Genomic DNA, 24,096 nt, shown 5'->3' on the forward strand with positions numbered 1-24,096 from the left:
TATATATTTCTAGACAGCCTATTCTGTATTATAGTCCTAAGAGATGTCTGTGGCATGTACATACAAAATGCAAACATTAGTCTCCTTTTGGTTCAAAGGGGTAATTTTGTAGCAAGAAACTGTAGTAGAGGCCACAGAGGAGCACAGAAAGTGGCCGATTTACAAGAATTCATTAGTTTTCTCCAGCTCTTCACATCTTAAAAGAAAAAATAAGTGCAGTGAGTGTCAGGAGTAGCAGCACTAGTAAAGCTGAAATTATCCTCGGGACAGCGAGCACAGGAATGACAGTCTCCCTGAACTGCACAGCCAATTCCTTTCTTGCCCCAGGGCTGCTCACCAAATTCCCTCTAGTTCCTGCTGACAGAGGCTTGCTTTGAAATACTTTTTTGTAGGTGAAGTGCCTGCCTTACTGCTAAGACTTCTGGCCTAAGAACTTTCACTAAGGAACATGAGACCTCCTGAAAACTCTGCTTCTCGTCAGGCAGTTTCTGACATCTCATTCTCCTGGATCATTTCAGCATCTCCACCATATCTATTTTTAAACATGCCCTACGCCAAGTGAAGCAAAGGCACTTCCCAGACACATTTACCACATTCATGGCAGGTTTCCATCAGAACATTTTGTTGTCGGAAGGGGTGTAGCACTTCCACTCCTGCTGGTAGGGCTTTTGCACATGTTGCAAGAGCAAAATAATAGGAAATCCATAATGAGTTTGGAAGAGAATTTTGTGTTATCGTATATTCGTTCATGAAGGACATCAGATTTTTGAAAATATGATTAACTACTTAATTTAACAAAAATAATCTGTGAATGTTTGTGTGAAATAACCATCCAGAAGGCTGCTGGTTCCTTCTTGTCCTGCTCTGTCAGGTAGCTGCACCCAGAAAGCATTCCCCTTAAACAAAGTACTGGCTCTTTCCAGCTCAGCGCACACTGGCACGTATGGCAGCCTTGCCGTAACAGGAGGGCATCGCTCCAAGCCGTGCAGCGCCACGGACACCTCCTCCCTACAGCAGTCCGGGTCTGAGTAAGTCCCGCTGCCCCTTGATGCCCATCACCCGGGCAGCTGGGGATGAGCAATGCCCTTTCCTACAGGCAGAAACCCGAAGCACAGAGATTCGGGGCTTTGACGCTGCCAAGTGCAAGCATTTAAAAAACATCATCAACTACCTGTCTGTGCATTTAGACTGCACTTTATCACTGCCGCGCCAGACGGCCGCCACCACCTTATCTCTGCAGTTACGCCTCACCGGGACTAGTCTCTCTCTTCCTCGGGTCCATCACAGCATGGCCCCATCACACTGCTTCCCACGGTGCTGCTGCTGCTTATCTCCCCATTTCACCACCCTTTCCAGCCCACCGGCGGTTCTGCCCATCACAGCGAAGCGGCTGCGCAGGTGCAGGAAGCCCGGTGCAGGCAGCTCACCCCCTCGCCAGTGCAAAAGCCGCAGCGGTGCTCGGGGGTCACCCCATCAGCCCCACACAGCCTACCTCTGCAGAGGCACCACCCCGTGATGTTGCACATCAGCTTGGAGATCTGCTACATCGCTCATCTGTTACCAGTTCAGGGGATGCCATGCTGTGTTCGGATTTTATCCTTTCTCCATGTACTCATGGAATGAAAAGGTGACACAAAGCACGGGGGTGGAAGCTCTTGCCAAGAGCTTGCTAAAGGATGGGTAACGCATCTGCTGTTTGCTGCCAAAAACGGCAAACCTGAGCTAAGGTGCAAGAGAGCACTGAGCAGGAGAAGACGGAATGAGGGGAGCCAGGAGATGCATGTACATGTTATTCTGTCTTCAGACGATTCCTGTTTGTTCAGTACTGGGGTTGACGAAGAGGAATATTGTCCCATCCCAAAGAGGCAATTAAACCCTACAGTTCTATTGTGGTGAGAAGCAGTATGTCCGAAGTTCAGCATGCTCCCCAAAATACCACTGGCTAATACCTCCTCCCAAAATTGCAGTATTTTGAGGTATATTGATCTGCAAAAAATAGAGATACACAGGTATCTATGCTGGCAGGTAGTGGATCATTTTTAAGGGTCCTTTCTAACTTAAGGCCGTCTTCCATATGCATGAGCATAACTGTTCCAACTGCAGCGCACAGCAGTACCAAAGACTGTCAAGACAGTTTTTAAACTCCTAAGGCAGGTATTTTCTTTTCAGCTTAAATTCAAGATTTGTTACAGTTCTTGAACAGGACACAAGCAGTCTTCCAGAAAAGCTTGTTTGTTTTAAATATGTTGAACACTTCAGCCAGCAGGAGAAACCGTGATCAAAAAGCCCCATAAATTTTATCAAGTATTAAGTATGCTTTAGCAATATGTTAACTCCTCATCTATCTTCTTGAAGGATTTCACCACTCCACTCCAGCCATGTAGCTTCCCAGTAGGGAAGACCTGGAACAAATCTATTAGCGCTGTGAATGATACTGTGCCACTCAGCGGCATCAAAGCCTGTTCCTTCAGCACAAGCTGCCGTGATTGATGCTGTAGCAGTGCTTAGGGCTCCCTGTGCCAGTTCAGCTAAGAGATAGTTATATTTAATTTTACTGTTATTCTGGTATGATCTAGTTCTGATAACATCTACATCCCTCATTGGATTTTTTTTTTTTTTTTTTAATCCATAGAAAGTGCTTTTGGTCCTGGTGGCTGTCCATCCCAGCTGCACCCTTTCTACACCCAGAACTGCCTTGGCTCACGTGCTAAACAAACAAAATTAGCAGGACAAAGTCCTCATTGTCCAATATTTCAGTCACCCCACAATCTCCCTTTAAAATCTATGGGTGATGACTAAGTGGCACAGTTATTGCAAATATAAAATGTTAATGGGTTTCTATATTTCAGACTTTGAGATGATTTTTTGAAGCACAATCAATGATCTCCCCTGGTGGCAAGAGTACCCCTTGGCCCCCACATTACAGCTAATTCTACATCATCTTTTTTGACCTCCCAGCCCCCTTGAAGATGGGCCTTAACTTGTTTAGATTCCTCGCAGGAGGAGATGAAAAATCTTCATTACAAAGTTGCTTCTGAGAAGTCCTTTTGATGAAATACTTGGGCACGGCAGGTCACAGGAGACAGTCATGCAAGCTGTGTGAGCTCACACCACAAAACCACTAGCTGCGAACGCAGATGCTTTCCTGAGTCTCACCGTGTCTCAGCAGAGCTGAGCATGGGCTTACCATCCTGGGCTGCAAGAAAGTGGCAAGGCTTTGCCCAGGGCATGATCAGATAAAACACAATCATGCAAAACCTGGAAGAGAGGGGTTGGGTGGGGTCTGTGGGTGAGTTTGCCTAGGTTTTTTAATTAAAAAAAGAAAAGAAAAAGTATGTTTCCCACTTTTACCTCACTGCAAACCTTTTGTCCTTTCCAGGTAATATCATCGGTTCTGGGATCTTTATTTCGCCAAAAGGAGTTTTGGAGCACGCCGGCTCGGTGGGACTCGCTCTCATTATTTGGGTGCTTGGCGGCGGGGTGGCTGCCCTTGGCTCGCTATGTTACGCTGAACTGGGAGTCACTATCCCCAAGTCGGGAGGGGATTATTCCTACGTCACAGAGATTTTTGGTGGGTTAGCTGGGTAAGTACCCTATCTCTATAAAGTAATTTGAAAACACATTCACATGAAGTATTTTGTGTGAAAAAGATACCTGACTTGGAAGAGACAGGGAACATTTGTCAATAAAATGCTTTTGCAAAATCATTCTTTCTGTTCTCATTAGAAATACCAAATCGCCCCTACGCAGAGCTCCCGGTGCTGCCTTCCGAGAGAAGGCGACGGCTGCTTTCCCTTCCCCCTCTGACTCAGTGGGGTCTGTGGCAGGAAAGAACAATGCTGCAAACGATGCTGTGTCCAAGTAACATTCCCGTGTGCCAGCCCTGATCAGTACCTTGCACTGAGGAGCTTCACCTGTCAGGGCAGCCGGGCTGGAGCTACTTACTGTAAACCAAAGCTGCTTGCAGCACTGCTTCGTTTACTGCAACTGCACAGAGTAACAAGCATTGTAAATACAAGGAGGGGGAAATGCTAGCTCTGGGAGTGATTTCTCTTTGCAAATACCACTAACAGAGTAGTGTGGCTAAGGGAGGAAGGGACAAGTGAGAAGAGGTCATAATTTCTATTTGACTATGTACTTTTTTGTGTATTCTACAAGAAAAATTAAACCTTCAGTCTGTACTCACAGCTTACTAGAGAAGCAATGAGACTTTCTGGCCAGCTCACTCATTTGCAAGTAAAGAGGCCATGCCACATGTTGCTGTTTTATTTGTGAAAAATAGGCACCATAACTACAAATTAGAACAAGAAGGAGGAAAAAAAAAAAAGAAAAGCATATTCCTTCTCATTTGAGGTGGAAAAGGAGCTCATAGCAGTTGAGCTGGCTGCTGAGCTAGAGTCAACCAGCACAGGTGTAACATGGACAGGCTGTCACCCTGTCCCATGGGCTGTCCTCTTGCTCCTGCCTGCCTCAGCTTCGTGCCACCCAGGCACAGGGCACAGCCAGCATCTGAATGCACACTAGGTGACAAGGTCGTTTTCTGATGCTTGTCAGAATTAAGCCGTTGCTTGTACTAGTTCTCATGGAAGTCCCTGTTTCTTCAGTCAGAGGAACTGCTCCTCTGAACACTGTCCCACTTTGCATAGAGAATTACACTGGCGTGGTAGCACGGATTGAGGTGACAACAGCATTGGCTTGGTTAACCAAAATCTCCACTTGTCTTCACCGAGGTTTGCTCTCTTACGGGGGCAGGAGCCGCACAGCAAAGCCCCTGCCCTCCTGGGGTGCTGCGGCAGGCAGGCAGCAGCTTCCCCCATCGCCTAGTCCTGGGAAGAGGGTCTGCAAGCACAGACCATGAAAATGAAAAAGCATAAAACTGCACAAGCAGTCACAAGTGCTATCTCAGGAATATCACTGTGAGGGAGGCCAGAAACCGCCAGTTTCACAAAACCAAAAGAATTATGCTTTCTAGGGGAGAGAAAGAAAGTAATTAGAAATCAAGTACAACTAAACCCGGCTTTAGCTGTTCCTCAGCTCACTCTGCTGTGTTCAGGGAATTCGCACGGCATCAGCAGCACCGGGCTACGCGGTCGCTGCAGCAAACCACGCGCCCATTGACTGATCGCTGCCCACCACTTACCGGGGCACACACAGCGCTCCCACCCCCCAGGCAGGGAGCTCCCTGCGCTGGCAGCAGCTTGTTTGGTGTCCGGGCTTGCGATGTACAGGCAATATCAAAAAAGCAACCTTGTCACCTAAAGGGAAGCACTGCTCCTATTCTTGCTTTGCAAAGAGACTTCACATTTTCTCACAAAGGAAATAAACAGTGTTCTAAGTATGACAAAGGGTTGCCTTAGGCAAGAAGTCTCTGGGTAGGTTTTGGTGTAAAAAGGGGGGCTCAGTCATGTTTTCCAGTAAATCCAGGCTGGGAATGCACCCTGCTGCACTTCGCTGAGCCTGCAGCTTTAGGGAACCCTCGCAAGCACCTTCAGTTTTCCCCTTTGGAAGTTCCCATTCCCCTGCTGGCCCCTGGCACGTGGGGCTCTGAGCTGAAAGGGGCCTGGCAGGAGCTGGCACTGCGCCTCCCCTGAGGAAAAGAACACTGCTCCTCCAAAAATTCAGTTTTCTCTTCTGATTTAATCCTTCTACAGCAAAGAACATCAAATTCAGCACACAAGGCTTTAGCGCACCTGCCAAAGAATTTTCCCGATGGCAAATCTGGATGCTTTGGTCTGTTCATATGAAGAGGTTTATTACAGGAGCACGTGCTGTACCCATCCAGGCCATGAGATCTCCTCTTCACTTCTGTTACCTTTTCCCTAGCCCCCAAATCCTCCCTGTTTATTATGTTTTCCTGCATAGGAACAGAGAAGTACTATTTGTTCATAACAGCCACTGGAGCACTACGTGCCCCAGCTTCTGTGTCTAGCAGTATTGGTAGTTGGTTGCGTAAATAAATAAAAAATAATAAATTGTAACACTGCTAGGTGTGCTGTAAGAAGGTGGATGGAATAAAAGAGAGAGGCAGGACAGGGCTGTGTCCTGAGCTGGCAGAAGCTCTGGCTGCAGAGCAGCGGCCCCGCTCCAAGGCTGAGGACAGCTGCAGGGCAGTGCATGCGATGCTGCTGAGGGCAGCGGTGATGGCAAAACTCAGCAGATGACCCTGCAGAAGGGACACTGCCTGGCAGCTCCGGCCAGGCAGGGCTCCTGTGGCACTGCACTCTGGTCTGGTACTAAGAGAGCAGACCTCCTGCTTTCATCCTCATTTAGAAATCAGCTTGGTTTTAAATAGCATTTGTATAGAGTACACTAACTGTTGGAATGCATCACATCCCGTGCTGCTGGAGCCGTCCGAGCACAGCTCATCTCACACGCATATGGGCTTGCATGTCTGTACAGGTCATAAAAACAACATTGGCCAAAATAATAAATAATAGGCTTAATACTTATTCTTGCAGAAGGCAATACATTCAGCCCACTAGTTTATTTCTGATAAATACAACTTCTTTTGGAATGTTCAGCAATAATGTTGCAACACAGCTGCTTCACCAGCAGTGACTGATGACCGGACATACATCCTTACTAAAAATCTATAGTATTGAAATCAGCAGAGAGCATGAAGCCAAAGCTTTGATAAGTGTCACTCCAAACTGCAAGTAAAACATGCTTCAAATGTACTTGAATGTTTCCTTTTTGTTGTTGCTACAATAATCTGAGGTTCCAAAGGCAGCAATTGTTTCAGCAAGGTAGGATAACATTAACAACATTCAAACTAGCTCCAACTTTCTTAAACCAGCTCAGCTTTTCCTGGGATAAGGTGATCTGTACTGCAGCATCTATTTCAAACTGTTTTCTTTTGTTAATGACAAAAGTAGGGTACACTCTAATTTTCTATTTTCACAGGCTGCTTTGACTCCATGATATTTTATATCCAACGTGAGAGCCTCTTGGGAGTACAGGCACACCCCAAATACATGTTTGAGAACCAATTTCACCAAGACCATTAGACTATTAGAGACCCAGATCAAACCATGCTGTTCATTTCTTTCCACAGGTGAGGAAATTAGTATGCAAAGGTATCCGCAAAAATCTCAGTTTTGGCCCCAGGATGACCAGCACTTCCACATGAATCCACACCTTCCCAAAAGCAGCATGTGCCACCACAGACTGTCACTTATTCCAGCATGTTTCTAACATGAAGGCGGGCGGGGGGGGGAGGGGGGGGGATGTGGAATCTAATGCACATGCACATCGATGGGAGGATAGACATTAACTTCAATGGACTTTGGATCAGACTCAGCAACAGAAAAACCCCACCAGCAGAGGCCATCCAGCTAGCAGCTATTGACACCTGTTACACACCAGCATGGTTTGCTCAGAATACAGGCTGGGAGGTTATTTTACCAGCCTCTTCGCCATCAGCATATGCAGGAGCTCAGATCTCCCATGCAAACTCCAGTGTTCAGAAAAGAAGACAAGACATAACCTAAGGGAGGGGGGGAATCACAAGAGCAGCTAGATCTTCCTTTTTTATCTACATTCAGCTGTCTCAAGCCTGTTTCTAAAGGTCTGATGGATTCTTAGTCAGCAACAAGAGAAGATTTAACTTCTCAGGCTCTTGCAGCGCTGTAAATTACTGAGTAACTGTGAAAGATGATCAAATAGGGTTCAGCTCCTGGCACCCTCAGTGCCACAGCTCAGCCCTCGGGGCAGTAATTCCCCTGCTGTCCATTTGAAGAGCAGGGCAAAGTAACTCCAGGGGTGCCACAATGGCATCTCCCTGCTTCAGGCTGGACGTTGGGCTCCCAGCGCTGGTGACATTCCCTCCACTGCTTGGGGCAGCCAGCGCACCCCCAGCCCTCCTGCTCCACTGCGACTTGTCAAACTGTGCACTGCCATAGCGAGGGCATCTAACTCCGTGATGTCTGCAGGAGATTTCAGCCCTGTGTCGCCTAAATTAATTATAGCTGATCTGGAACGGTTGTTCTTTGCTAAGGAAATTGTGCTCTTAACTCTTCCTACACAACAGATGATAAAAGGAGGTGCTTTAAAAGCAAAGACTTCCTAGAAGACTCAGAGCATTGGGTAATCACGTTAGGATTAATTCCTGCCTGCCAGCCACAGCAAACACCACTTCCCCCATGAGAAACTGAGCTCCAGAACAGCCATCCCTGTTCATCCTCTGGCTCCCGATCCTGCCCCAGCAGCTGCCGGCAGCACTGCGAGAGCAAAGCAAGTGCTCAACAGTGCAGCCCCGACCCCAGCAGTTCAGGGACATGAATGTGATCCGAGTGACCAGCATGGACATCTTTTTCTCAGAGCCAGGCTTTGGTTAAAACTTACCTGGAAAAGCAAGATAAAAGTGGGTCTACATCTTAGCAAGCTTCCTTCTTCTTTTAATGCCATCTCGTTTGAACTTACCATTTGACAGTGCAACTTTGTCACCCTCTGCGAAAATTTTGCATTTACTTTAATTGGCGTTATCAGTCCTGTGTGTATTTCAATCCAGCGTGAAACAAATTGACTGTCAGAAATCTATTAAATTATTCACATTCTCATTAAACTGCATCCTACCCAACACCGACTGTAACACGCTCCACACCACAACATAGAAGCAAGGGCCAGTTTTGCCAGAAATACTGTTTTCAGAGTCATTCTCCCCACGGAACGTTTTTACCTGAGCACAGTGGTCAGCCTCCATAAATCGTACCGGCTAAGATGAATGTGACCGGGAAGGGCTGGTGGGCTCTGCACCAAACCCCATGGCCCCGCTGAGCCCTGCCACCTGGCAGCAGCACTGCTGGCCGACACAGCTGGGGCTCCCACAGGGGCAATGGGTGTTGAACTTGACCTCACTGTGCACCCCCAGCCTCCTAACCCTGTCAGAAAATCATCTCATCGTTGCAGTCTGTAAGTCAGATTTAGTCTTCAGCGGGGACCAGCTGGGTTAACTCACCCAGCAGGCAGAGTCTGCACAGCTGCCCCAAACCGGGTGTGCCACCCACAGCACCAAATAGCACGAAGTGATTACTGGGGGAAACTGCTGTGGACCACAACAAAAAGCGTTAGAAATCGGGGAAAAAAGGCACACAACAAAATAAAGAGAAGGGAAGAAAATGCCCGAGTCAAAAACAACAGCGCTATTTGGGAACCAGCTCTTGCATCATGCCAATTTACCAAAATAACTCTCTGGTTGTTAATAGGAAAAAGGAAGTGTCAGATTGCCCCATACTTCTCAGAAACAAGGTGTGGAGGATAGGACTGAGAGACACTCACCACCTGGTCCCAAGGAGCACCCAGCAAGCAGCACTCCCTCCCTCCTGGTTACCAGCACCGGGAGGGGCTTCCCTAGCTGGTGCTGGATTTAAGGGGCTGGCAGCAGGCAGCATGCTGGGAGGGAGCAGCTTTTAAGAGAGCAACCCACATAATATAGAAATTATACGGTCTTACTTGGAAACATCCATTTCCAATCCTCATTTGTGCTGTGCATCCCTGCATGTTACATTTGTGCATGTATATGAATGAATGAATGTGTGTGCATGTATCTGTGTGTGCATGCACATGGCAAGAAGGATTTCACTTTCTTGCAATGACTACTTCTTGCTATGAAAATAATGCTTCAAGTATTTTACAACACTAACCAGATCCACTGCAGCTTTTGTAAGATAAGTATTTTTTTCCCTTTTCCCAGAGTGAGAAATCAAAACATCTCGCAGTTTGTATTTGCAAAGGTACCTCATTTGTGGCAATCACCTCCAGTGGCAGCTGGAGGCAGGCAGCCAGCTGAGCCATCACAGAAGGCTGCAGCACTGAGCTGCCCTGGCCCCGGGTGCAGAGCCAACCCAAAAGGTGACAAGAAACCCCCCAGTGACCAGCAGGGAGCCAGTAGCAGCCCCAAGAGCACAGCTGGCCCAGAGCTGGTTGCCCTGCTGAAACCCCTCAGAGATGCCTTCAACGTAGGGACTGCTGTCTGCTGTGGTAAGGTACCAACCCAGGAGCAACAGAGATGCTTTCACTGTGACATACAGAGCTAAATCAAAGCATGCCCACCGGGCATAATCCTCACTCTTCCATATGTCCCTAAACTGTGCTTTGCTTAAAAATGTTTAATTTAAAATCCAGAGTGTGCTGGGAACATGGGAAAAGGGATGAGGAGAGGCACAAGTAGGTTACTGTCAGGTGTGACCAGGACAGAGGTGCTCAATGCCTTGGGAGCCATCCCAGAGCACTGCACAGCTGAGCGTGCGGTACGTCCTCCAGCACACCCCCAGCGCTGCTTTCTTGTGCTTTTTCTTGGCTTTTCAGGTTTCTACTGCTGTGGAGCGCAGTGCTTATCATGTACCCAACCAGTCTGGCCGTCATCGCGCTGACCTTCTCAAACTATGTCCTGCAGCCTGTCTTCCCTAACTGTATCCCCCCCTATAATGCCTCCAGGATCCTCTCCATGGTGTGTTTACGTGAGTATTTGCTCCTTGTGCGCACACAAAGCTTGCCTCGGTTTTACATGGGACCACTCGAGGGGCTACTCCAACCAGGCTTGGCTCACGGCCACAACCCGAAAGGCAAGCGGGGAGGTCTCAGGACAGGCACTGTGTCTGTGAGGGATACTCAGTCCCTTCCCACTTGCCCGCAGCCGGCAGAGTGGGCTGGAGCGGGGCGCAGCACCCAAATCCCTGCAGGTCCCAGGGAAAGTGGTGGCAGGTGAACTGGTGGGATGGGGCAGCGCTGCGCTCCCTGCAGAGCCACAGGCACACGACACAGGCGACCCACCAGCACGTTACCCACCACCACCACAGACCTTTCCAGTCTTTTACATTCACAAATGTGAGCGTGTAGGAAGCGCAGCACGCCACCGGCTCTGCATTAATAACTTACGGAGCCAGCAAAAGCAAACGAGAGCTATGGGGACTGAAGGCATTCGCGACGTCCTCGAGGAAGCAGCAATCCCCACACATGTAGCACTACTGGGACACAGTTATTATTGCTGGGGGAGCCCCGACCAGCAGTGCCCGAGGGGGGAAGGCTGTTGGCTGCCAGGGATTCCCCTGCAGCTGGTAGTCTCCTAGGGAAAGGCAACAGTCCTCCTCACCCTCGCTCCCAGCCATGCTAGAGTTCCCTGCAGGAATGTGCACGTCGGTCTGTGTTTTTCAATGCTTTGACTGTGTGTTCTGCAATACGCATGATTTCATTTCACTGAATTCAGTCTTTTGCTCTCCAGTCCTCCTGACCTGGGTGAACAGCTCCAGCGTTCGATGGGCAACACGCATTCAGGATATATTTACAGCAGGAAAACTCTTAGCTCTGACCCTTATCATTATTGTGGGCTTCATACAGATCTTTAAAGGTACTCTGTGAGACAGCTCTAACAAGGGTATGGTACTGCTGATAGTCTTGATTTTTCCCACTGATAGCACTGTTTCCTCCTTACAAACAAGCATGAAGGAGTGCTGGGTTTAGCCGAGCTGCGGGGCTGTGTATTCACACAGCTGTGGAAAGGAGGGCACAGCGGAGAAATCAGCTGCATCCCCTTAAACAAGTTCCTCTCCGGCCTGCCTTGTCGGTTTTGATAGAATAAAGGAGGGCAGCTGAGGATGTTTCAGAATAGTAACTGAAATTTCTTAATCTGCTTGAAATTTTTTGATCTGTTGTACCTTAAATTTGATGTGCTCTGGGTGTGAAATGAGTAAGTGATGCCTTGCCCAGGGCAGGAAGACACCTGCTTCATTTTAGGCACTAGACCAATTGCCTACAAAAAGTCCCTTATATGATTAAAAATAGGCCAAAAAAAGTCTCATTGATTCACCAACTTGATGGAAAGCAGAAAACACAAAAGGCTCACAATGTTTTTATTGTGTATATGATGAGTCAGGTAAAGGAAGATGAAATATGACATTTACTGAGAGCAGAAATTTTCTCAGTGGTAACAGTCCCACAATACTGACAAATCTTCCAGCCTCACAGACATTTTATTTTTCAGTATTTCTACTAACCACCACCAAACTCTTGTAAAAGAAAACTGCATTAAGAACAGGTAGGAATTTACCCTGCCAACGAGCCACCCTCAGACAGTTCAGGTTGGGGAGGGTCCCCCAGGTCCCAGCAGTGACACCGGTGCCACGGCACAGACGGCAGTGAGGGATGCCCATGCATACAGCCTGAGCTGCCTCTCCGGGACACCACCCTGCAGAAAGCACTGCAAGCGCAATGCCAGCCCATGGTGACACGAAGAGCATGAAGTCCCAAATCCAATAAGGAATAAAGAATAAAAAAAGTTTACCTATTTTCCTGCGTCTGTTAGGTAGGGGTGGCTTAACCTCTTGCTTGCACTCTCTGTGCAGGAAACTACAAAGAGCTGACACCAAGCAACGCATTCGATTTTTGGATGACTCCATCCGTGGGGCATTTAGCGTTAGCTTTTCTTCAAGGGTCATTTGCGTTCAGTGGCTGGAACTTCTTGAACTATGTAACAGAAGAACTGGTTGATCCCTGCAGGCAAGTATCCATTTCCATGCCATCCGCATTTTCTTGAAGTGCTGAGACATTGGAGCCATCTGGTAATATTACTCATTTAAGAAGCTGCAGCAATGTATTTCCATGTCTGTGGGGCCAGTCTTCCTAAAGGAGGGAGAGGTTGTTTGTTTAGAACAGATAACAGGCAAGTTAAAGGAACACTGACATTAAAAACATATTGCACAAGGCATTAAGTGAATCAAACCAGCCTATAGACAAATTAGTCTCTTCATGGCACTACTCAGTCATACAGTGCTTCTATAGCAGAAAGTTAACAATTGATGAGATGCCACACAAGTATCTATAGGGACAATCAATTCTATAGGAGAAGCGTTGAATTATGCTGGAAGTTGTTTTGCTTTTTCACCCAAAGGGGGTCTTCCACAGACACCTGAAAGAGAAGATGAGGAAGTCGTTGCATGATGAAGGCAGCGCTCCCCGCCCCTGCCCACCAGGGCAACCAGCGTCGGGTCGCTGCTGGTCCTGGGTACGGGAAGGGACTTGGAAGTGATTTGTTGTGAGCAGGCTGGGAAAACTGGAGGGAAAGCGAATTTTAGTTTAGCAAATCAAAGGTCAAATGTTTCAACATTTCTGAGCTGATGAAGTGGAATGGCAAATGCCAAGAGGAGCTCTTGGAGCATTAGTTATTTCTGTGCATCCAATGCACACAGCAATTAAACAAGGAGACATTTAAGCTATTACACAGCCTGAATGGGAATGAATTAAAGCTGCAGCCCTACGAGAGGCTCTGCACATGCCTTCACACTAATGAGTGGCAAAGTGCATGCCCAGAGATCTTGGCAGGATGAAAGAAACGTGTTCCCTTAATAAAGCACTAATATTTTAATGGACCACCATAATCTCAAAGCTGAACAATGCAAAGTTAGGACTTAAATAAGGCAAACATGGCCTTAGTTGAGAAATAAAGAAAAAAAAAAAATAGTGAATGGCCTTTTTGATTATTACTATTTTTGCAGTCTCTGAGGGGAAACTAAAATATAAAAAAATAATTGGATAATCAGAAACACTTCCCATTTTTGCTAAACCTTTTCAAAATCACAAAGGTTAAATACATTTTTTTTCAGAACTTTTTTCCAAATCTGACACACAGAGAAAAATGCATGATTGTGCTAGCTAGAGAACAGTTCTGGTGTCCACCACTAAGAGGATCTCTGGATGGGAGTCAAGTCCATCTGTACTGCTGTAAGTTGCCATGGTGTTTTATGACCAGAGCAGGTTTACAGCATGGGACGGGCCAAGGCAGCCACCTGAATGACAAGATCCCATTCCTTTTCAGAGCAGGTGAAGGTAAAGCAAAACAAGGCATTTTATTCCACCACTGGTGCCTGTACATAGGGCTTTTGAGAAACGGCTATTGGGGTTTTTAGCAACATGCTGCCTCAATCCCAATCAACAGCCCACACGGAGCACGTGGCGTTTGTGTCCCAGGGACTCCCCTGCAGACGTGGCATCTTGTAGCACTTTTAGCCTTCTCCGACCTGCAGCTGGCCAGAGGGCCAGTGGAAGCGCTGCTCCCCTCCACAGAAACTGCTGCTGAGCCCACCCAGCTGGGTGACACCCCACCCCACCCCGGGCCGTACACGGTTGTTCTGGTCTCGCTGTGCATGACTGTAATTTCTTATCTACCCTCCTAATTCTTTTATTAGGAACCTACCTCGTGCCATATTCATATCCATCCCATTGGTGACATTTGTGTATACGTTCACCAACATTGCATATTTCACTGCCATGTCACCCCAAGAGCTCTTGTCCTCCAACGCTGTGGCGGTAGTAAGTAAACCATTCCCTGGATGTCTAAAATACACTTTGATTTCGGTTCTGTGCTTTGCAGTGTATTTCAGTTTCTCTGCCTTCTGTTGCTTTAGACATTTGGTGAAAAGTTACTGGGCTATTTTTCCTGGGTTATGCCAGTCTCAGTGGCCCTATCTACATTTGGAGGAATAAATGGATACCTTTTTACCTCATCAAGGTTAGATGGAGTACAATTTTATGAACGTTATCTAATTTGGGGAGGGGCTGTTTTAATTTAATTTGCTAAAGAAATGCTGGCTAGACGTTTTGGATGTTGTAGAGCATGAGGTCGTTTTGTTGGGTGTGTTGGATACATTCGGTTATGAATTGCTCTGTTTTGAATCAGCAAATGTAATACGGAGTCGTGGAATATCTTGCAAAACACCGAAAGTGTCTGCAGATGTGGAATAACTCACAGTAAGAGCCAAACACGACTTTACAGCAATAAAGTTCCAGTAGCTACAAGCTAAACTGCCTCACTCAAAGAAGAGTTTTAGGGCCTGGTGCTGTTCCCAGTTACAGACATTTCCATTCCCCTGCTGGAATAACTCTTTTCAGGCAAGATGCTTTGCATGCATACTGCTGACAGTGGGGCCAGGATCTGTAAAGTCCATTATATTGTAGTCTATAAAGTCTATTTCTATGAATTGACCTCTCTGAACTTAATTAAAAAGTTATAAATTTTTTTGAGGGAATTACTCAAGTCTTAAGTACCTTGGGAAAGTTATTTATCTCAGCACTTTCATGAGAATAATGAGACGCAACAAATCTGAGTGCATATGTAACAGGTTATGCACTTAAAAGCGAAATCTTCAGGCACGTTAAACCTTATCCAACCCCCTTTTGACACTGGAAATATTATCTGTGAGGGGGGTTATGCCTTGGCTGTGTACGGCTGAGCACCACAATACCTCCACAGCATTCGTCCCACCCTGGGTAAGGAGGGAATGCTGGCCAGCAGACAGGGACTGGACAGATTCTGGTCCTCCTCCTCCACCGAGGTAATTCAGCATCTCAGAGCAGGTCATTTCACAGATGACTCCAGCCATTAAAGGCCTCGTATACCGAAGGGTCTGGTTTAAATAACTCGCACCAGGTCACGCAGGTAGCCTCTAGCCAACCCCTCAGTGGCAGTCCAGCACCCATAAGCTACAGCTCCCTTCCACAGCAAGTCCGATGAGGGCAATTGAGATTAGAGATGTTATATGGCTAGATATTGAAGAGGCTGTTGTACACCCAGCGGATTCAGCCTTACTATTCTTATTTCCAGGTTATGTTTCTCTGGTGCCCGAGAAGGCCATTTGCCGAGTTTGCTTGCCATGATCCACGTCAAGCACTGCACACCCATCCCTGCCCTGCTCGTCTGTGTAAGTTTTACCGTCTCTGCTCAGTCACCCTGTAACCTGCTTTTAGAAATACTAAATCACAGAGAGAAGAGCTGGAAAAGTCCTTGAGAGGCCATTTTACCCCAGAGGAGGAGAAGCGAGTCAGCCTGGAACGCTGCTGGTGGGTGCTGGCTGAGCAGCTCCAACAGCCCTGGAGAGGAGCAGCCTTCGGCCTCGGAAATAACCGCTCCTGCTCCCAACCACCCCTGATGCCTGGAGGGTTTCCCTTGTACCTAACTTGAGCTGCAATTTAAACCCATAACCTCTTGTCGTACTCACAGCAGAGATAGAGACTGGCTTTTGAAATAGGGATACTTCATTCAAGAAAAAACAAGCTCTTTTGACTGATTTTGCCTACTTCCCACAAGCATTTGGAAATTCCCATGGTCACTGCTAATCCCACTCGGGCAGGGCTGGTTTAGATCCCACCACCAAAGCCAGAGACACGGCAGGTCCCAGGGAGAGGACAAAGTGCTCCTAACATTACTGCAAAGGTCAGAAGTCAACGGGCCAAGCGTCGGGAGGGTTTGGGACTGGCCAGGTGGCTGGTGTGCTCCCGCAGAAAGATTTCTCTCACTTATACAGCATAAATTTCCACGATACTAATGAGTTACAGAAGGTATTACTTGAAACAGAGAGCTCCATACACTTTTACCAGTAGTGAAGCTGGAATAGGTGATGGGTTTTACGGGAGCATAGAACATGTTGAAGAGGAAAATTACTCCTGGAGCTGCCGTCCCCAGCTGCTTGGCCTGAGCAAGGGAAATCCCCAAAGGGCACTTGCTTGAAATCTCAGCTTGAAAGCTGCAGATTTGCCATTGATATCAAAACAGCATCGGTCTGACCCCAGATGCGCTGGGACGGTGCACACTTAAACACCTCTCCCGGCCTGAACAGCAATGCTGGCACAGCACAGCCAGACTAGATTTCACCAAATAAGCCTCCTGTGCATTCCATTTTTATGACAAAACACACATCTAGCTGAGGCTTTACAGCATCCCCAGGGCTTCGTGCCCCATCACAGACATCCCACATGTTGCTGGTGCAGGGTTTGGGGGTGCACTGGCCTCAGCCTACCCTGCCGTGGGCAGCTGGACCGTGCTGGCTCCCTCCGGGCAGCTGTGCTCTGCTCGTGCCATAGCAGCAGAACTCCTTTGCCCTTAAAAATACATCGGCTGAAATAACACGCTGAGTTCGGGGCTGTTCCACTGTGAAACAGCCCTGACACGAGCGGGTTGCCTGACCCAAGCTGGCCGGTCCATCAGGCGTACGCCAGCCCCTCAGCTCCACTCAAACCATTCCCCTGGATTTACAGTGCAAAGCACAGAACCAACGCCGCATATCAATTCATCATTTGAAGGTGTTTTAATGCAGCTCAGGGTATAGCAAATGCTGCTAGGAAATATTAATTTCTTAACAAATAGAAATATAAAAATAATACAGTGCAGGCAGCTACAATAGCAAACTAGGTCAGACCTTTCAGCGAAGCTAATTAATACATCAGGTCCCTTTTTCTCTTCCAATGAATCACACCTAGCTCTTTGCACAGAGAAAGCTTTCTTTTACATGGAGAAAGGCCTTTTTTAACATCACCGGCAAGACCTGTATTTTTACTAATCCTTTCAAAAAATCAAGGGGCCAAGCTAAATGTAAAATAAACAGACCGGGGTGCTTTAGCAAGACCGTGGGGAGCGGCTGGCTCTCCCACCTGCCCTGTGGCCGTGGCCAGGCAACCGGGGGGAGCAACGTGTCCCTCTGCAGCCTCCTGCCACTCGGGGATCACACCCACAGCATGAGCACATCTGATACATCAATGTCACCTACGAATGAAGCCTCACCATTCCAAGCAGCGTCACTGCAAACCCGCTGGTGGCTGCAAACCCGATGGTGGCAAGAGAGGGTCGTCGCCTGTGTGTGCCATACCGTGTGCCTGTCAGTGCAAAGCAGGGAGCATCTTATATGGCACTGATGTAAAATACTGTCCTATTTTAAATCCATTTTGTGGTGAGACTGCTAAAGGTGTTGAAATCCCCCTGCCAAGCCTATGAGGCTCTGGACAGGGGCATGGAGGGACCAAAGGGTCAGTTGATTGCAGTGGTGCTTAATTCCTGGCACAGAGGCCCTCCCTCCCAAGAAAGCTTTGCTACTGAAACAGCTAATTAAGGAAAAAGGACACAGGCAAAAAGAGAGCCTGGAGCAACACGGACCGAAGTGCTGAGTGCCCTCTGGGCGGTTGCGGATGTTTAGTTTCCCTCAGGCTCTGGCCACCTGCAGACAAGGTTCACAGGACCAGTACGTGGTGCAGGCAGGGCTCAGCTCAGCTCCTGGGGACAGGCAGGGGTGGGGGACCCAAGGAGCAGCCCCCGGCCCCCAAGCTAGCTCTCCTATATTTACAGAGTTAGGCAGAAATACAGTATAAACGAGCAGGCACGAGCATGGAAATTTCCACCATCCATCTGCCAGTTTCCAAACGCAAGTAATGCTCAAAAGATTGATGATGCCAGTCATCTGCAGATGAGCCATGGGCCGGCACGAGGAAAGGGCAAAGCTCTTATTCTTTATAATAGACAGGGCACCTGCACCAACACAGTGCACTGACTGCAATGTTAAGTCCACGAGAAATCCTTTCCCCACAAATCCCCACGGTCGGGTTCAATAGCTCCTAAGGCATGAGGCAGAAGCAGGTGGAGCGGGGTGATGGGGAGCTCTGCCAGTCCTCCTGGCCCTGCCTGCACCGGCCGCAGCCGGCAGAGCCACCCCTGCCTGCACCCGGTGTATTTATAAACACCCTCCAGCTTCAGCATGTCCCAAATATCCCTAAATCCCCATCCAGCCCCAGCCCCGGTGGGAGGCAGCAGACACCTGTTAGGGGCCATAAACAAAAGGAGTTTAACTGCTTTATTGGTTTTTTTTCTTGCTTTTGTTGGTTTTAAGCTACCTTTTCTAGCAATGACTCAAGTAAGGCTACGCTTCTCTCTTTGCAGTGTTTGGCCACTCTTATCATCATGCTTGTTGGAGACACATACACGCTAATCAACTACGTGTCATTTATTAACTACCTCTGCTACGGAGTGACAATTATAGGCCTGATTGTGTTACGCTGGAAGAAACCCAAAATCTTCAGACCTATCAAGGTGACAATGTTAAAGCTAAATCTCGTGGTTGCAATGGCATGCGAAGGGTGGGATGGGCACACCAAGCCTTCCATCCTCCCGTTTTGAATAACGGTTTATTTTTTTATGTCGTGGCAATGTTTTAAGGTCCCAAACTGTATCCCAAAGTGCTATTAGTGTAAAAATGGGCTACACAGGCAGACACCTTGTGAACTGGCTGGGATGAAGCAGAGAGGTCAATAGTGGTAGAGGGAAGGGGGGAATGACCCACAGGGGGTCCCTGAAGCCGCAGCGCTGCCTGCAGCCCCCCACAGCCCCCCGCCACCACTCAGCCACTGCTGTTGCTCTGCACAGTCATGCTCTGCTCTGCTCTCTCCTGGTAGGTGAACCTCCTCATCCCCATCACTTACCTGGCGTTTTGGGCATTTCTGCTGATCTTCAGCTTATACTCCGAGCCTGTTGTCTGTGGAGTTGGACTCATTATCATTTTAACTGGAGTGCCAGTGTTTTTCCTTGGAGTCTACTGGAGAAATAAACCAAAGTGTGTAAATAGGCTAATAGGTAAGCCAGCGCCGCGGTGCCTCGCTGTGCTCCCAGGGCCACTGGTTGTACTGGGGGCTGTGGGAATCTGCTTAACCTCTGGCACGTTGGCACTGCAACAGCCAGGGAACTGCCCACGTGAGCCCGAGCACCACTCGGCCACAGGCAGCCGCGGGCCAAGGCAGCCAGACAGCGCTTGCCCTGGGACAACTGCTTTGCTCACCCCTGGGCACGCTTGCCTCCTTTTGTGCTCCTGTGCAACTCCCCATCCACGCAGCTCACTCACGGCAGCCTGTCCCGCAGCAGATACACAGGGGTGTAACTTTAAACACATGAAGGCTAAATGAGCTATCACAAATGGGAAGGGCTAATAAATGGCCGCGAGCTTTGCCTCCTCCCGGCCTCGCTTTCCTCCTGCTGTGCCACCGGCAGCTCCTGCCACACAAGCCCTGCACGGCACAGTGAAAGCCTTACATTACCACTCATGGAAAATTAAAACTGCACATAAGTCTTTTATGTTTGGGTTGCATTTGGCTTTTAATTGTTGTGTTCCAGGCGAGTCCTTCCAAACAAGCACAGTGCAGCCCTTTGCTCTGACCAGCAGGTCTTGGCCGGCTGCGGGGAGCCTGCCAGGGGCAGGGGAACGGCTGTGGATGGCCATCCCTAAAGCTACCCCATCTGAGCCAGCCCCTGCTTCACCAGCACTATTTTATCACGGAGCTGGAGATGAACAGGGCTGGAGGGGGCAGCTGGCTGTGAGCAGGGTCGAGCAGCCCCGGCCGGGAAGGCACACATCCATCCACACATCGCATCGCCCTGGCCTGGCATCGCGTGCTTGTCTAGAAGGAGCATCCCTATTAACCACCCGCACGTTTGCTCTTCGCAGAGTCCATGACATGCTGGGGCCAGAAGCTGTGTTTTGTGGTCTACCCTCAGGGGGAGGTTGTGGAGGAGGAGGTACCCTCGGCCCACTCCCCACGGCCGGCGAGTGAGACAGTCACGAGGAAATAACGACGCAGCCGCTGAGGCTGAAGTGGCTTCTTGTTTACATGCTGATTTTTGCAAAAAGTTTTTCTGGAAAAAAAAAAACAAAACACACACACAAAGTTTTTAGAGCTCCAATAGTGAAGCCCATAAAATGAGCTATACACTTTATGGCATCTGTAGCTTTTAGGTTTTCCCTAAAAAAAATACTTTAAAAAAAATAAATAAAAAAAAAAAGGAAAAAAGAGGAAAAAATAAAGAAAATAAATAAAATATAAAATAAGGTGCTGGTTGTTTTTTTCTGGCAGCATACTTGCTCAGCAGCGGAAAGCAGCACAGAGACAGCTCTGGAATACTGATTTTAGCCAGCCTGAGGGTCCATCAGAGACATACAAATTTAGGCATTTCAAAAGTAGGGCAGCTCCTGAGGCAAAATCAAAGTGGAGAAATCAAGAGAAAGCACGGAGACCTTGGGACACTCATTCCTGTGGCTGTCCCTGGGTGGGGTGAACCCCCACGTGACATGTGAGGTGTCAAAGTCACGCTGCAAAGGCTTACCCCTCCGCTCACCCTCAGGAGCACGCTGCGTGCGCCCGAGCCCCAGCATCGCCCCGAGCACAAACCGGCCTGGGCTGACCTCAGAGTAAAAGGCACAAAACCAACAGTCTGCTTGACCCTTCAGGCATCGGTAGGTGTCACAGAAAAAACCCAAGCCCAGAAGTATTGATGAAAATCTCAAGTATCTCAGTTTTGAAGTATCCTGGCCAAGGTGGGGCCGGGTTCCTGTGCCCTGGATGGGGACAGAGCCCATTGCACCGCCCAGGAACTCCTGCATGGAGCTGGGCACAATCCCAGTGCCAACGGTGGGAGGACGGAGATGTGGAGGGGTTTGCAGCAGGCTCAGCAGTGGGAACTCAAGGGAAACATGGGAACAAAGCCCGGCACGTCTCCTTTTTGCTGAAGCGTCAGGTGCTGTCACATGGCTTCCGAGACAAATTCCCCATTTCAACCATGCTCAGCCAAGCAACAGGCCTAAATCATTATCACATCAGATGCTCTTCAGAAAGTGTTTTGCATATTTTATTTGTGGCAACCACTAGGAAAAAAAAATCGAGTTCATGTATTTAATTAATATATAGAGATTTGCTGCTGCAGCAATATGGCCACTTTCACACCAAAGAATCTTTTGGAAATGCAAAGTGCGAGAACAGCTCTGAGCAATAATTTGAATCACTGCTATTCTTTTGGAACTTTTGAAAACAAAAACTATCATGTTCAGTAGCCTTGGTAACAGCCATGTGAATTTGATTTTTGAAGTATCTTTCTATGTCTTACAGGCCCTGGTACAAAACTCAAGGATTCATTACCTCCTGGTTTGTCAAGTACCACACGGTCAACAAAGATTTAAGAATAGACTCAAAATCAAGAGCGAGTTCAAGGAACATGTCTTTCCAACACAATTAATTATTCAGAAGTATTTTTAAATATCTAGCCATCTCCCTCCAAACTTTCAGATGGTAGACACTAAAAAGAAACACAACTTACACTCTTCTCTTTGTATAAAGCTATTAATCATAAAAGATAAAAATATATATTTAGCTAAAGAAAAAGGTGTGGGTTTGTGTGTACATATGCACACACGTAAAGAGAGATTCCACATTTTAAATAACGTTATGAATATATAGAGTTTTCTAATTAAAATAATATATATTCAGCTCGCCTTTTTTTTTTTTTTTTTTTTTTTTTTTTTTTTTTTTTTCAAAATTCACAGCACACCTCCCCTATTTATCCTGGCTAAGAAGCACCTGAACACTTACCCAAAGTCAAAGGCTCTCATGGCTGAGTCTTATTTTTCATAGTTCAAAATCTACCTTCTGTAGTATAATTTCTAACAGATTCATTTTTTCAATAACTTTATTATCTAGTGGGAAAAATAAATGTATTCTAGCACCAGCAATAATGATTGCTTTCAGAACTGCTAAGTTTTGGTGTGGTTTTATTTCTGTTTGTTTAAATAGTTAAGGTATGGAAATCAGCCAGCATGGAAACTTTGCAGCTCTTGAGACAAGTCTGTATGGTAATGAGAAAGGTAGCAATAATAATAGTAGTAGTAGTAGTAGTAATAATAATAATAATAATAATAATAATAATAATATCCTGTAACTGCTACCAAGGCTTTCCTTGTCTATTGTTTAAGGAAATCAAAAGCAAAATTAAAGGACCAATTGCCTCATAGTTTTTAACTGGGTTTAGCTCAGATTTTCCCTGATTACACTGCCATGTTTTAAGACAACCAACATTTGGCCTGAAATCAGAAGGCTGAATTTAGAACAGAATCATTTAGTAGAGCTCATCTTTGAATTACATACCAGTCCCTCAAACGTGTTCTGCAACGTCTTACTTCATTTTTAGGAACAGCTTCATCTGTGCTCCCCACATCACATATATTATTTTTAAAGGCTTTACATTAGTTGCTAACATGCACGATTTCTAACCATAGAAATCAATGTACAGAACTAGAAAGATAAATTCATATGCTAAATGAGATTTAGCAGTGCACTCAACCCTGTTAAGTGCAATTTTTCCAAAAGATGAAGCAACAGGCCCAAAGGGGACATAATTGCAGTATTTTAAAGCCCAATGAACAAAAGAAAAACCTTGAGACAGCTGACAACACAAGCATGCCAAGAATACTGATACTCGATACGGAAAAGCAAGTTGTTTCCAAAAGAAAGGAGTTCAAACAAAGCTTTAAAAGCAATGCAATACTATATATGACTATGTATTATATGCTATTATATTTATGTAACATAAAATGTTAGAGGCTGTAATGCGGAAAAATACTCTGTGCTGTCGATTCTTTTAGTGCCAGCAATAATACAGCATCCAGAGAATTTCAGGGGGGAAACAAGATAATGCAAGTATTAACAAGAGTATCACCTGTAAGTCAGCTTAATGTGAAGTCAATAAAAGATGTATTGGATTATTCTTACCTGCGTTACCACCGCATTGAGACATGTAGCAAGAGATCATCATGACAGTGTGCCACGTGCTGCGCAGAATGGAGGCTGGGAAGATAGTCCCTCTCCCAGATGATCCCAGACAATGCTCAGTAGGAAAGAGGAGCTGGGGGGGCACCGACGGGAAGCACAAGGAGAATGAGGCAGAGGTGCTGCTGCTGGCCTGGCTGCTCTTTCATAAACTTGATAAAGGAGTGGGTTGTTTTCAGTTTGCATTAGTACATAAATCAGGAGAGTTTGATCTCAGCATGGTCAGGGAAAGAGACTCACATCGGTTCAGAGCTTTCATCCAACCCGAGAAGGACCGATGAGTCACTGGGTATTTAATAATACATTTGAGTTGGAAGCATCTTTACAAAAAATGTATCCAAAAATATGCAGACAAGATTTCATTAGCCACCCTCAATCGCTGCTGAAAGCGCAGGTCTGACTCAGCCTTCGGCCACGGGGCTGGAGCTGGTGGCTCCTGAAGAGCACTACCACCGCCCGGGCAGGGGCTGCGGTGCACGGGGCAGCCCAGGACAGAGCCGTTGCCTTTGCCTTTCTGTGAACAAGCTAATGCTGTGAAAGCAAATGTGCCTCTCCAAGCCGAAGAGCTGAATCTAAATAAAATTACTCATCTTTGAGAGGAAAGCAAACAAATGAACAAACAAACAGCAAACATGCTGTCCCATGCTTCATCTTCAGAGGCTTTTATCAAAGTATTTCTCGTAACACGTGTGCTTTCCAGCC

General features: G+C 47.2%; 1 protein-coding gene across 3 annotated transcripts in view; it reads left to right on the forward strand.

Annotated features, from left to right (window-relative positions):
- SLC7A10 (solute carrier family 7 member 10) overlaps positions 1 to 20,546 on the forward strand; it is a 42,411-nt gene extending 21,865 nt beyond the window's left edge. The window contains exons 1-11 of one of the 3 annotated variants that reach the window (XM_037409534.1): positions 3,473 to 3,584; positions 6,904 to 7,054; positions 10,306 to 10,457; positions 11,219 to 11,344; positions 12,339 to 12,492; positions 14,178 to 14,301; positions 14,397 to 14,500; positions 15,593 to 15,689; positions 18,692 to 18,841; positions 19,204 to 19,381; positions 20,247 to 20,546. In XM_037409534.1, coding sequence (XP_037265431.1) covers positions 7,032 to 7,054; positions 10,306 to 10,457; positions 11,219 to 11,344; positions 12,339 to 12,492; positions 14,178 to 14,301; positions 14,397 to 14,500; positions 15,593 to 15,689; positions 18,692 to 18,841; positions 19,204 to 19,381; positions 20,247 to 20,371 — 1,233 coding nt within the window. In that variant the 5' untranslated portion in view covers positions 3,473 to 3,584; positions 6,904 to 7,031 and the 3' untranslated portion in view covers positions 20,372 to 20,546. Of the gene's footprint in view, positions 1 to 3,379; positions 3,585 to 6,903; positions 7,055 to 10,305; positions 10,458 to 11,218; positions 11,345 to 12,338; positions 12,493 to 14,177; positions 14,302 to 14,396; positions 14,501 to 15,592; positions 15,690 to 18,691; positions 18,842 to 19,203; positions 19,382 to 20,246 lie in introns of those variants that run through there. The other 2 variants (XM_037409532.1, XM_037409533.1) reach the window with 2 other exon arrangements.
- The last annotated feature ends 3,550 nt before the right edge of the window (positions 20,547 to 24,096 follow it).

The sequence above is a fragment of the Falco rusticolus genome, chromosome 15 (assembly GCF_015220075.1).
Source record: "Falco rusticolus isolate bFalRus1 chromosome 15, bFalRus1.pri, whole genome shotgun sequence".
Classification (NCBI taxonomy): domain Eukaryota; kingdom Metazoa; phylum Chordata; class Aves; order Falconiformes; family Falconidae; genus Falco; species Falco rusticolus.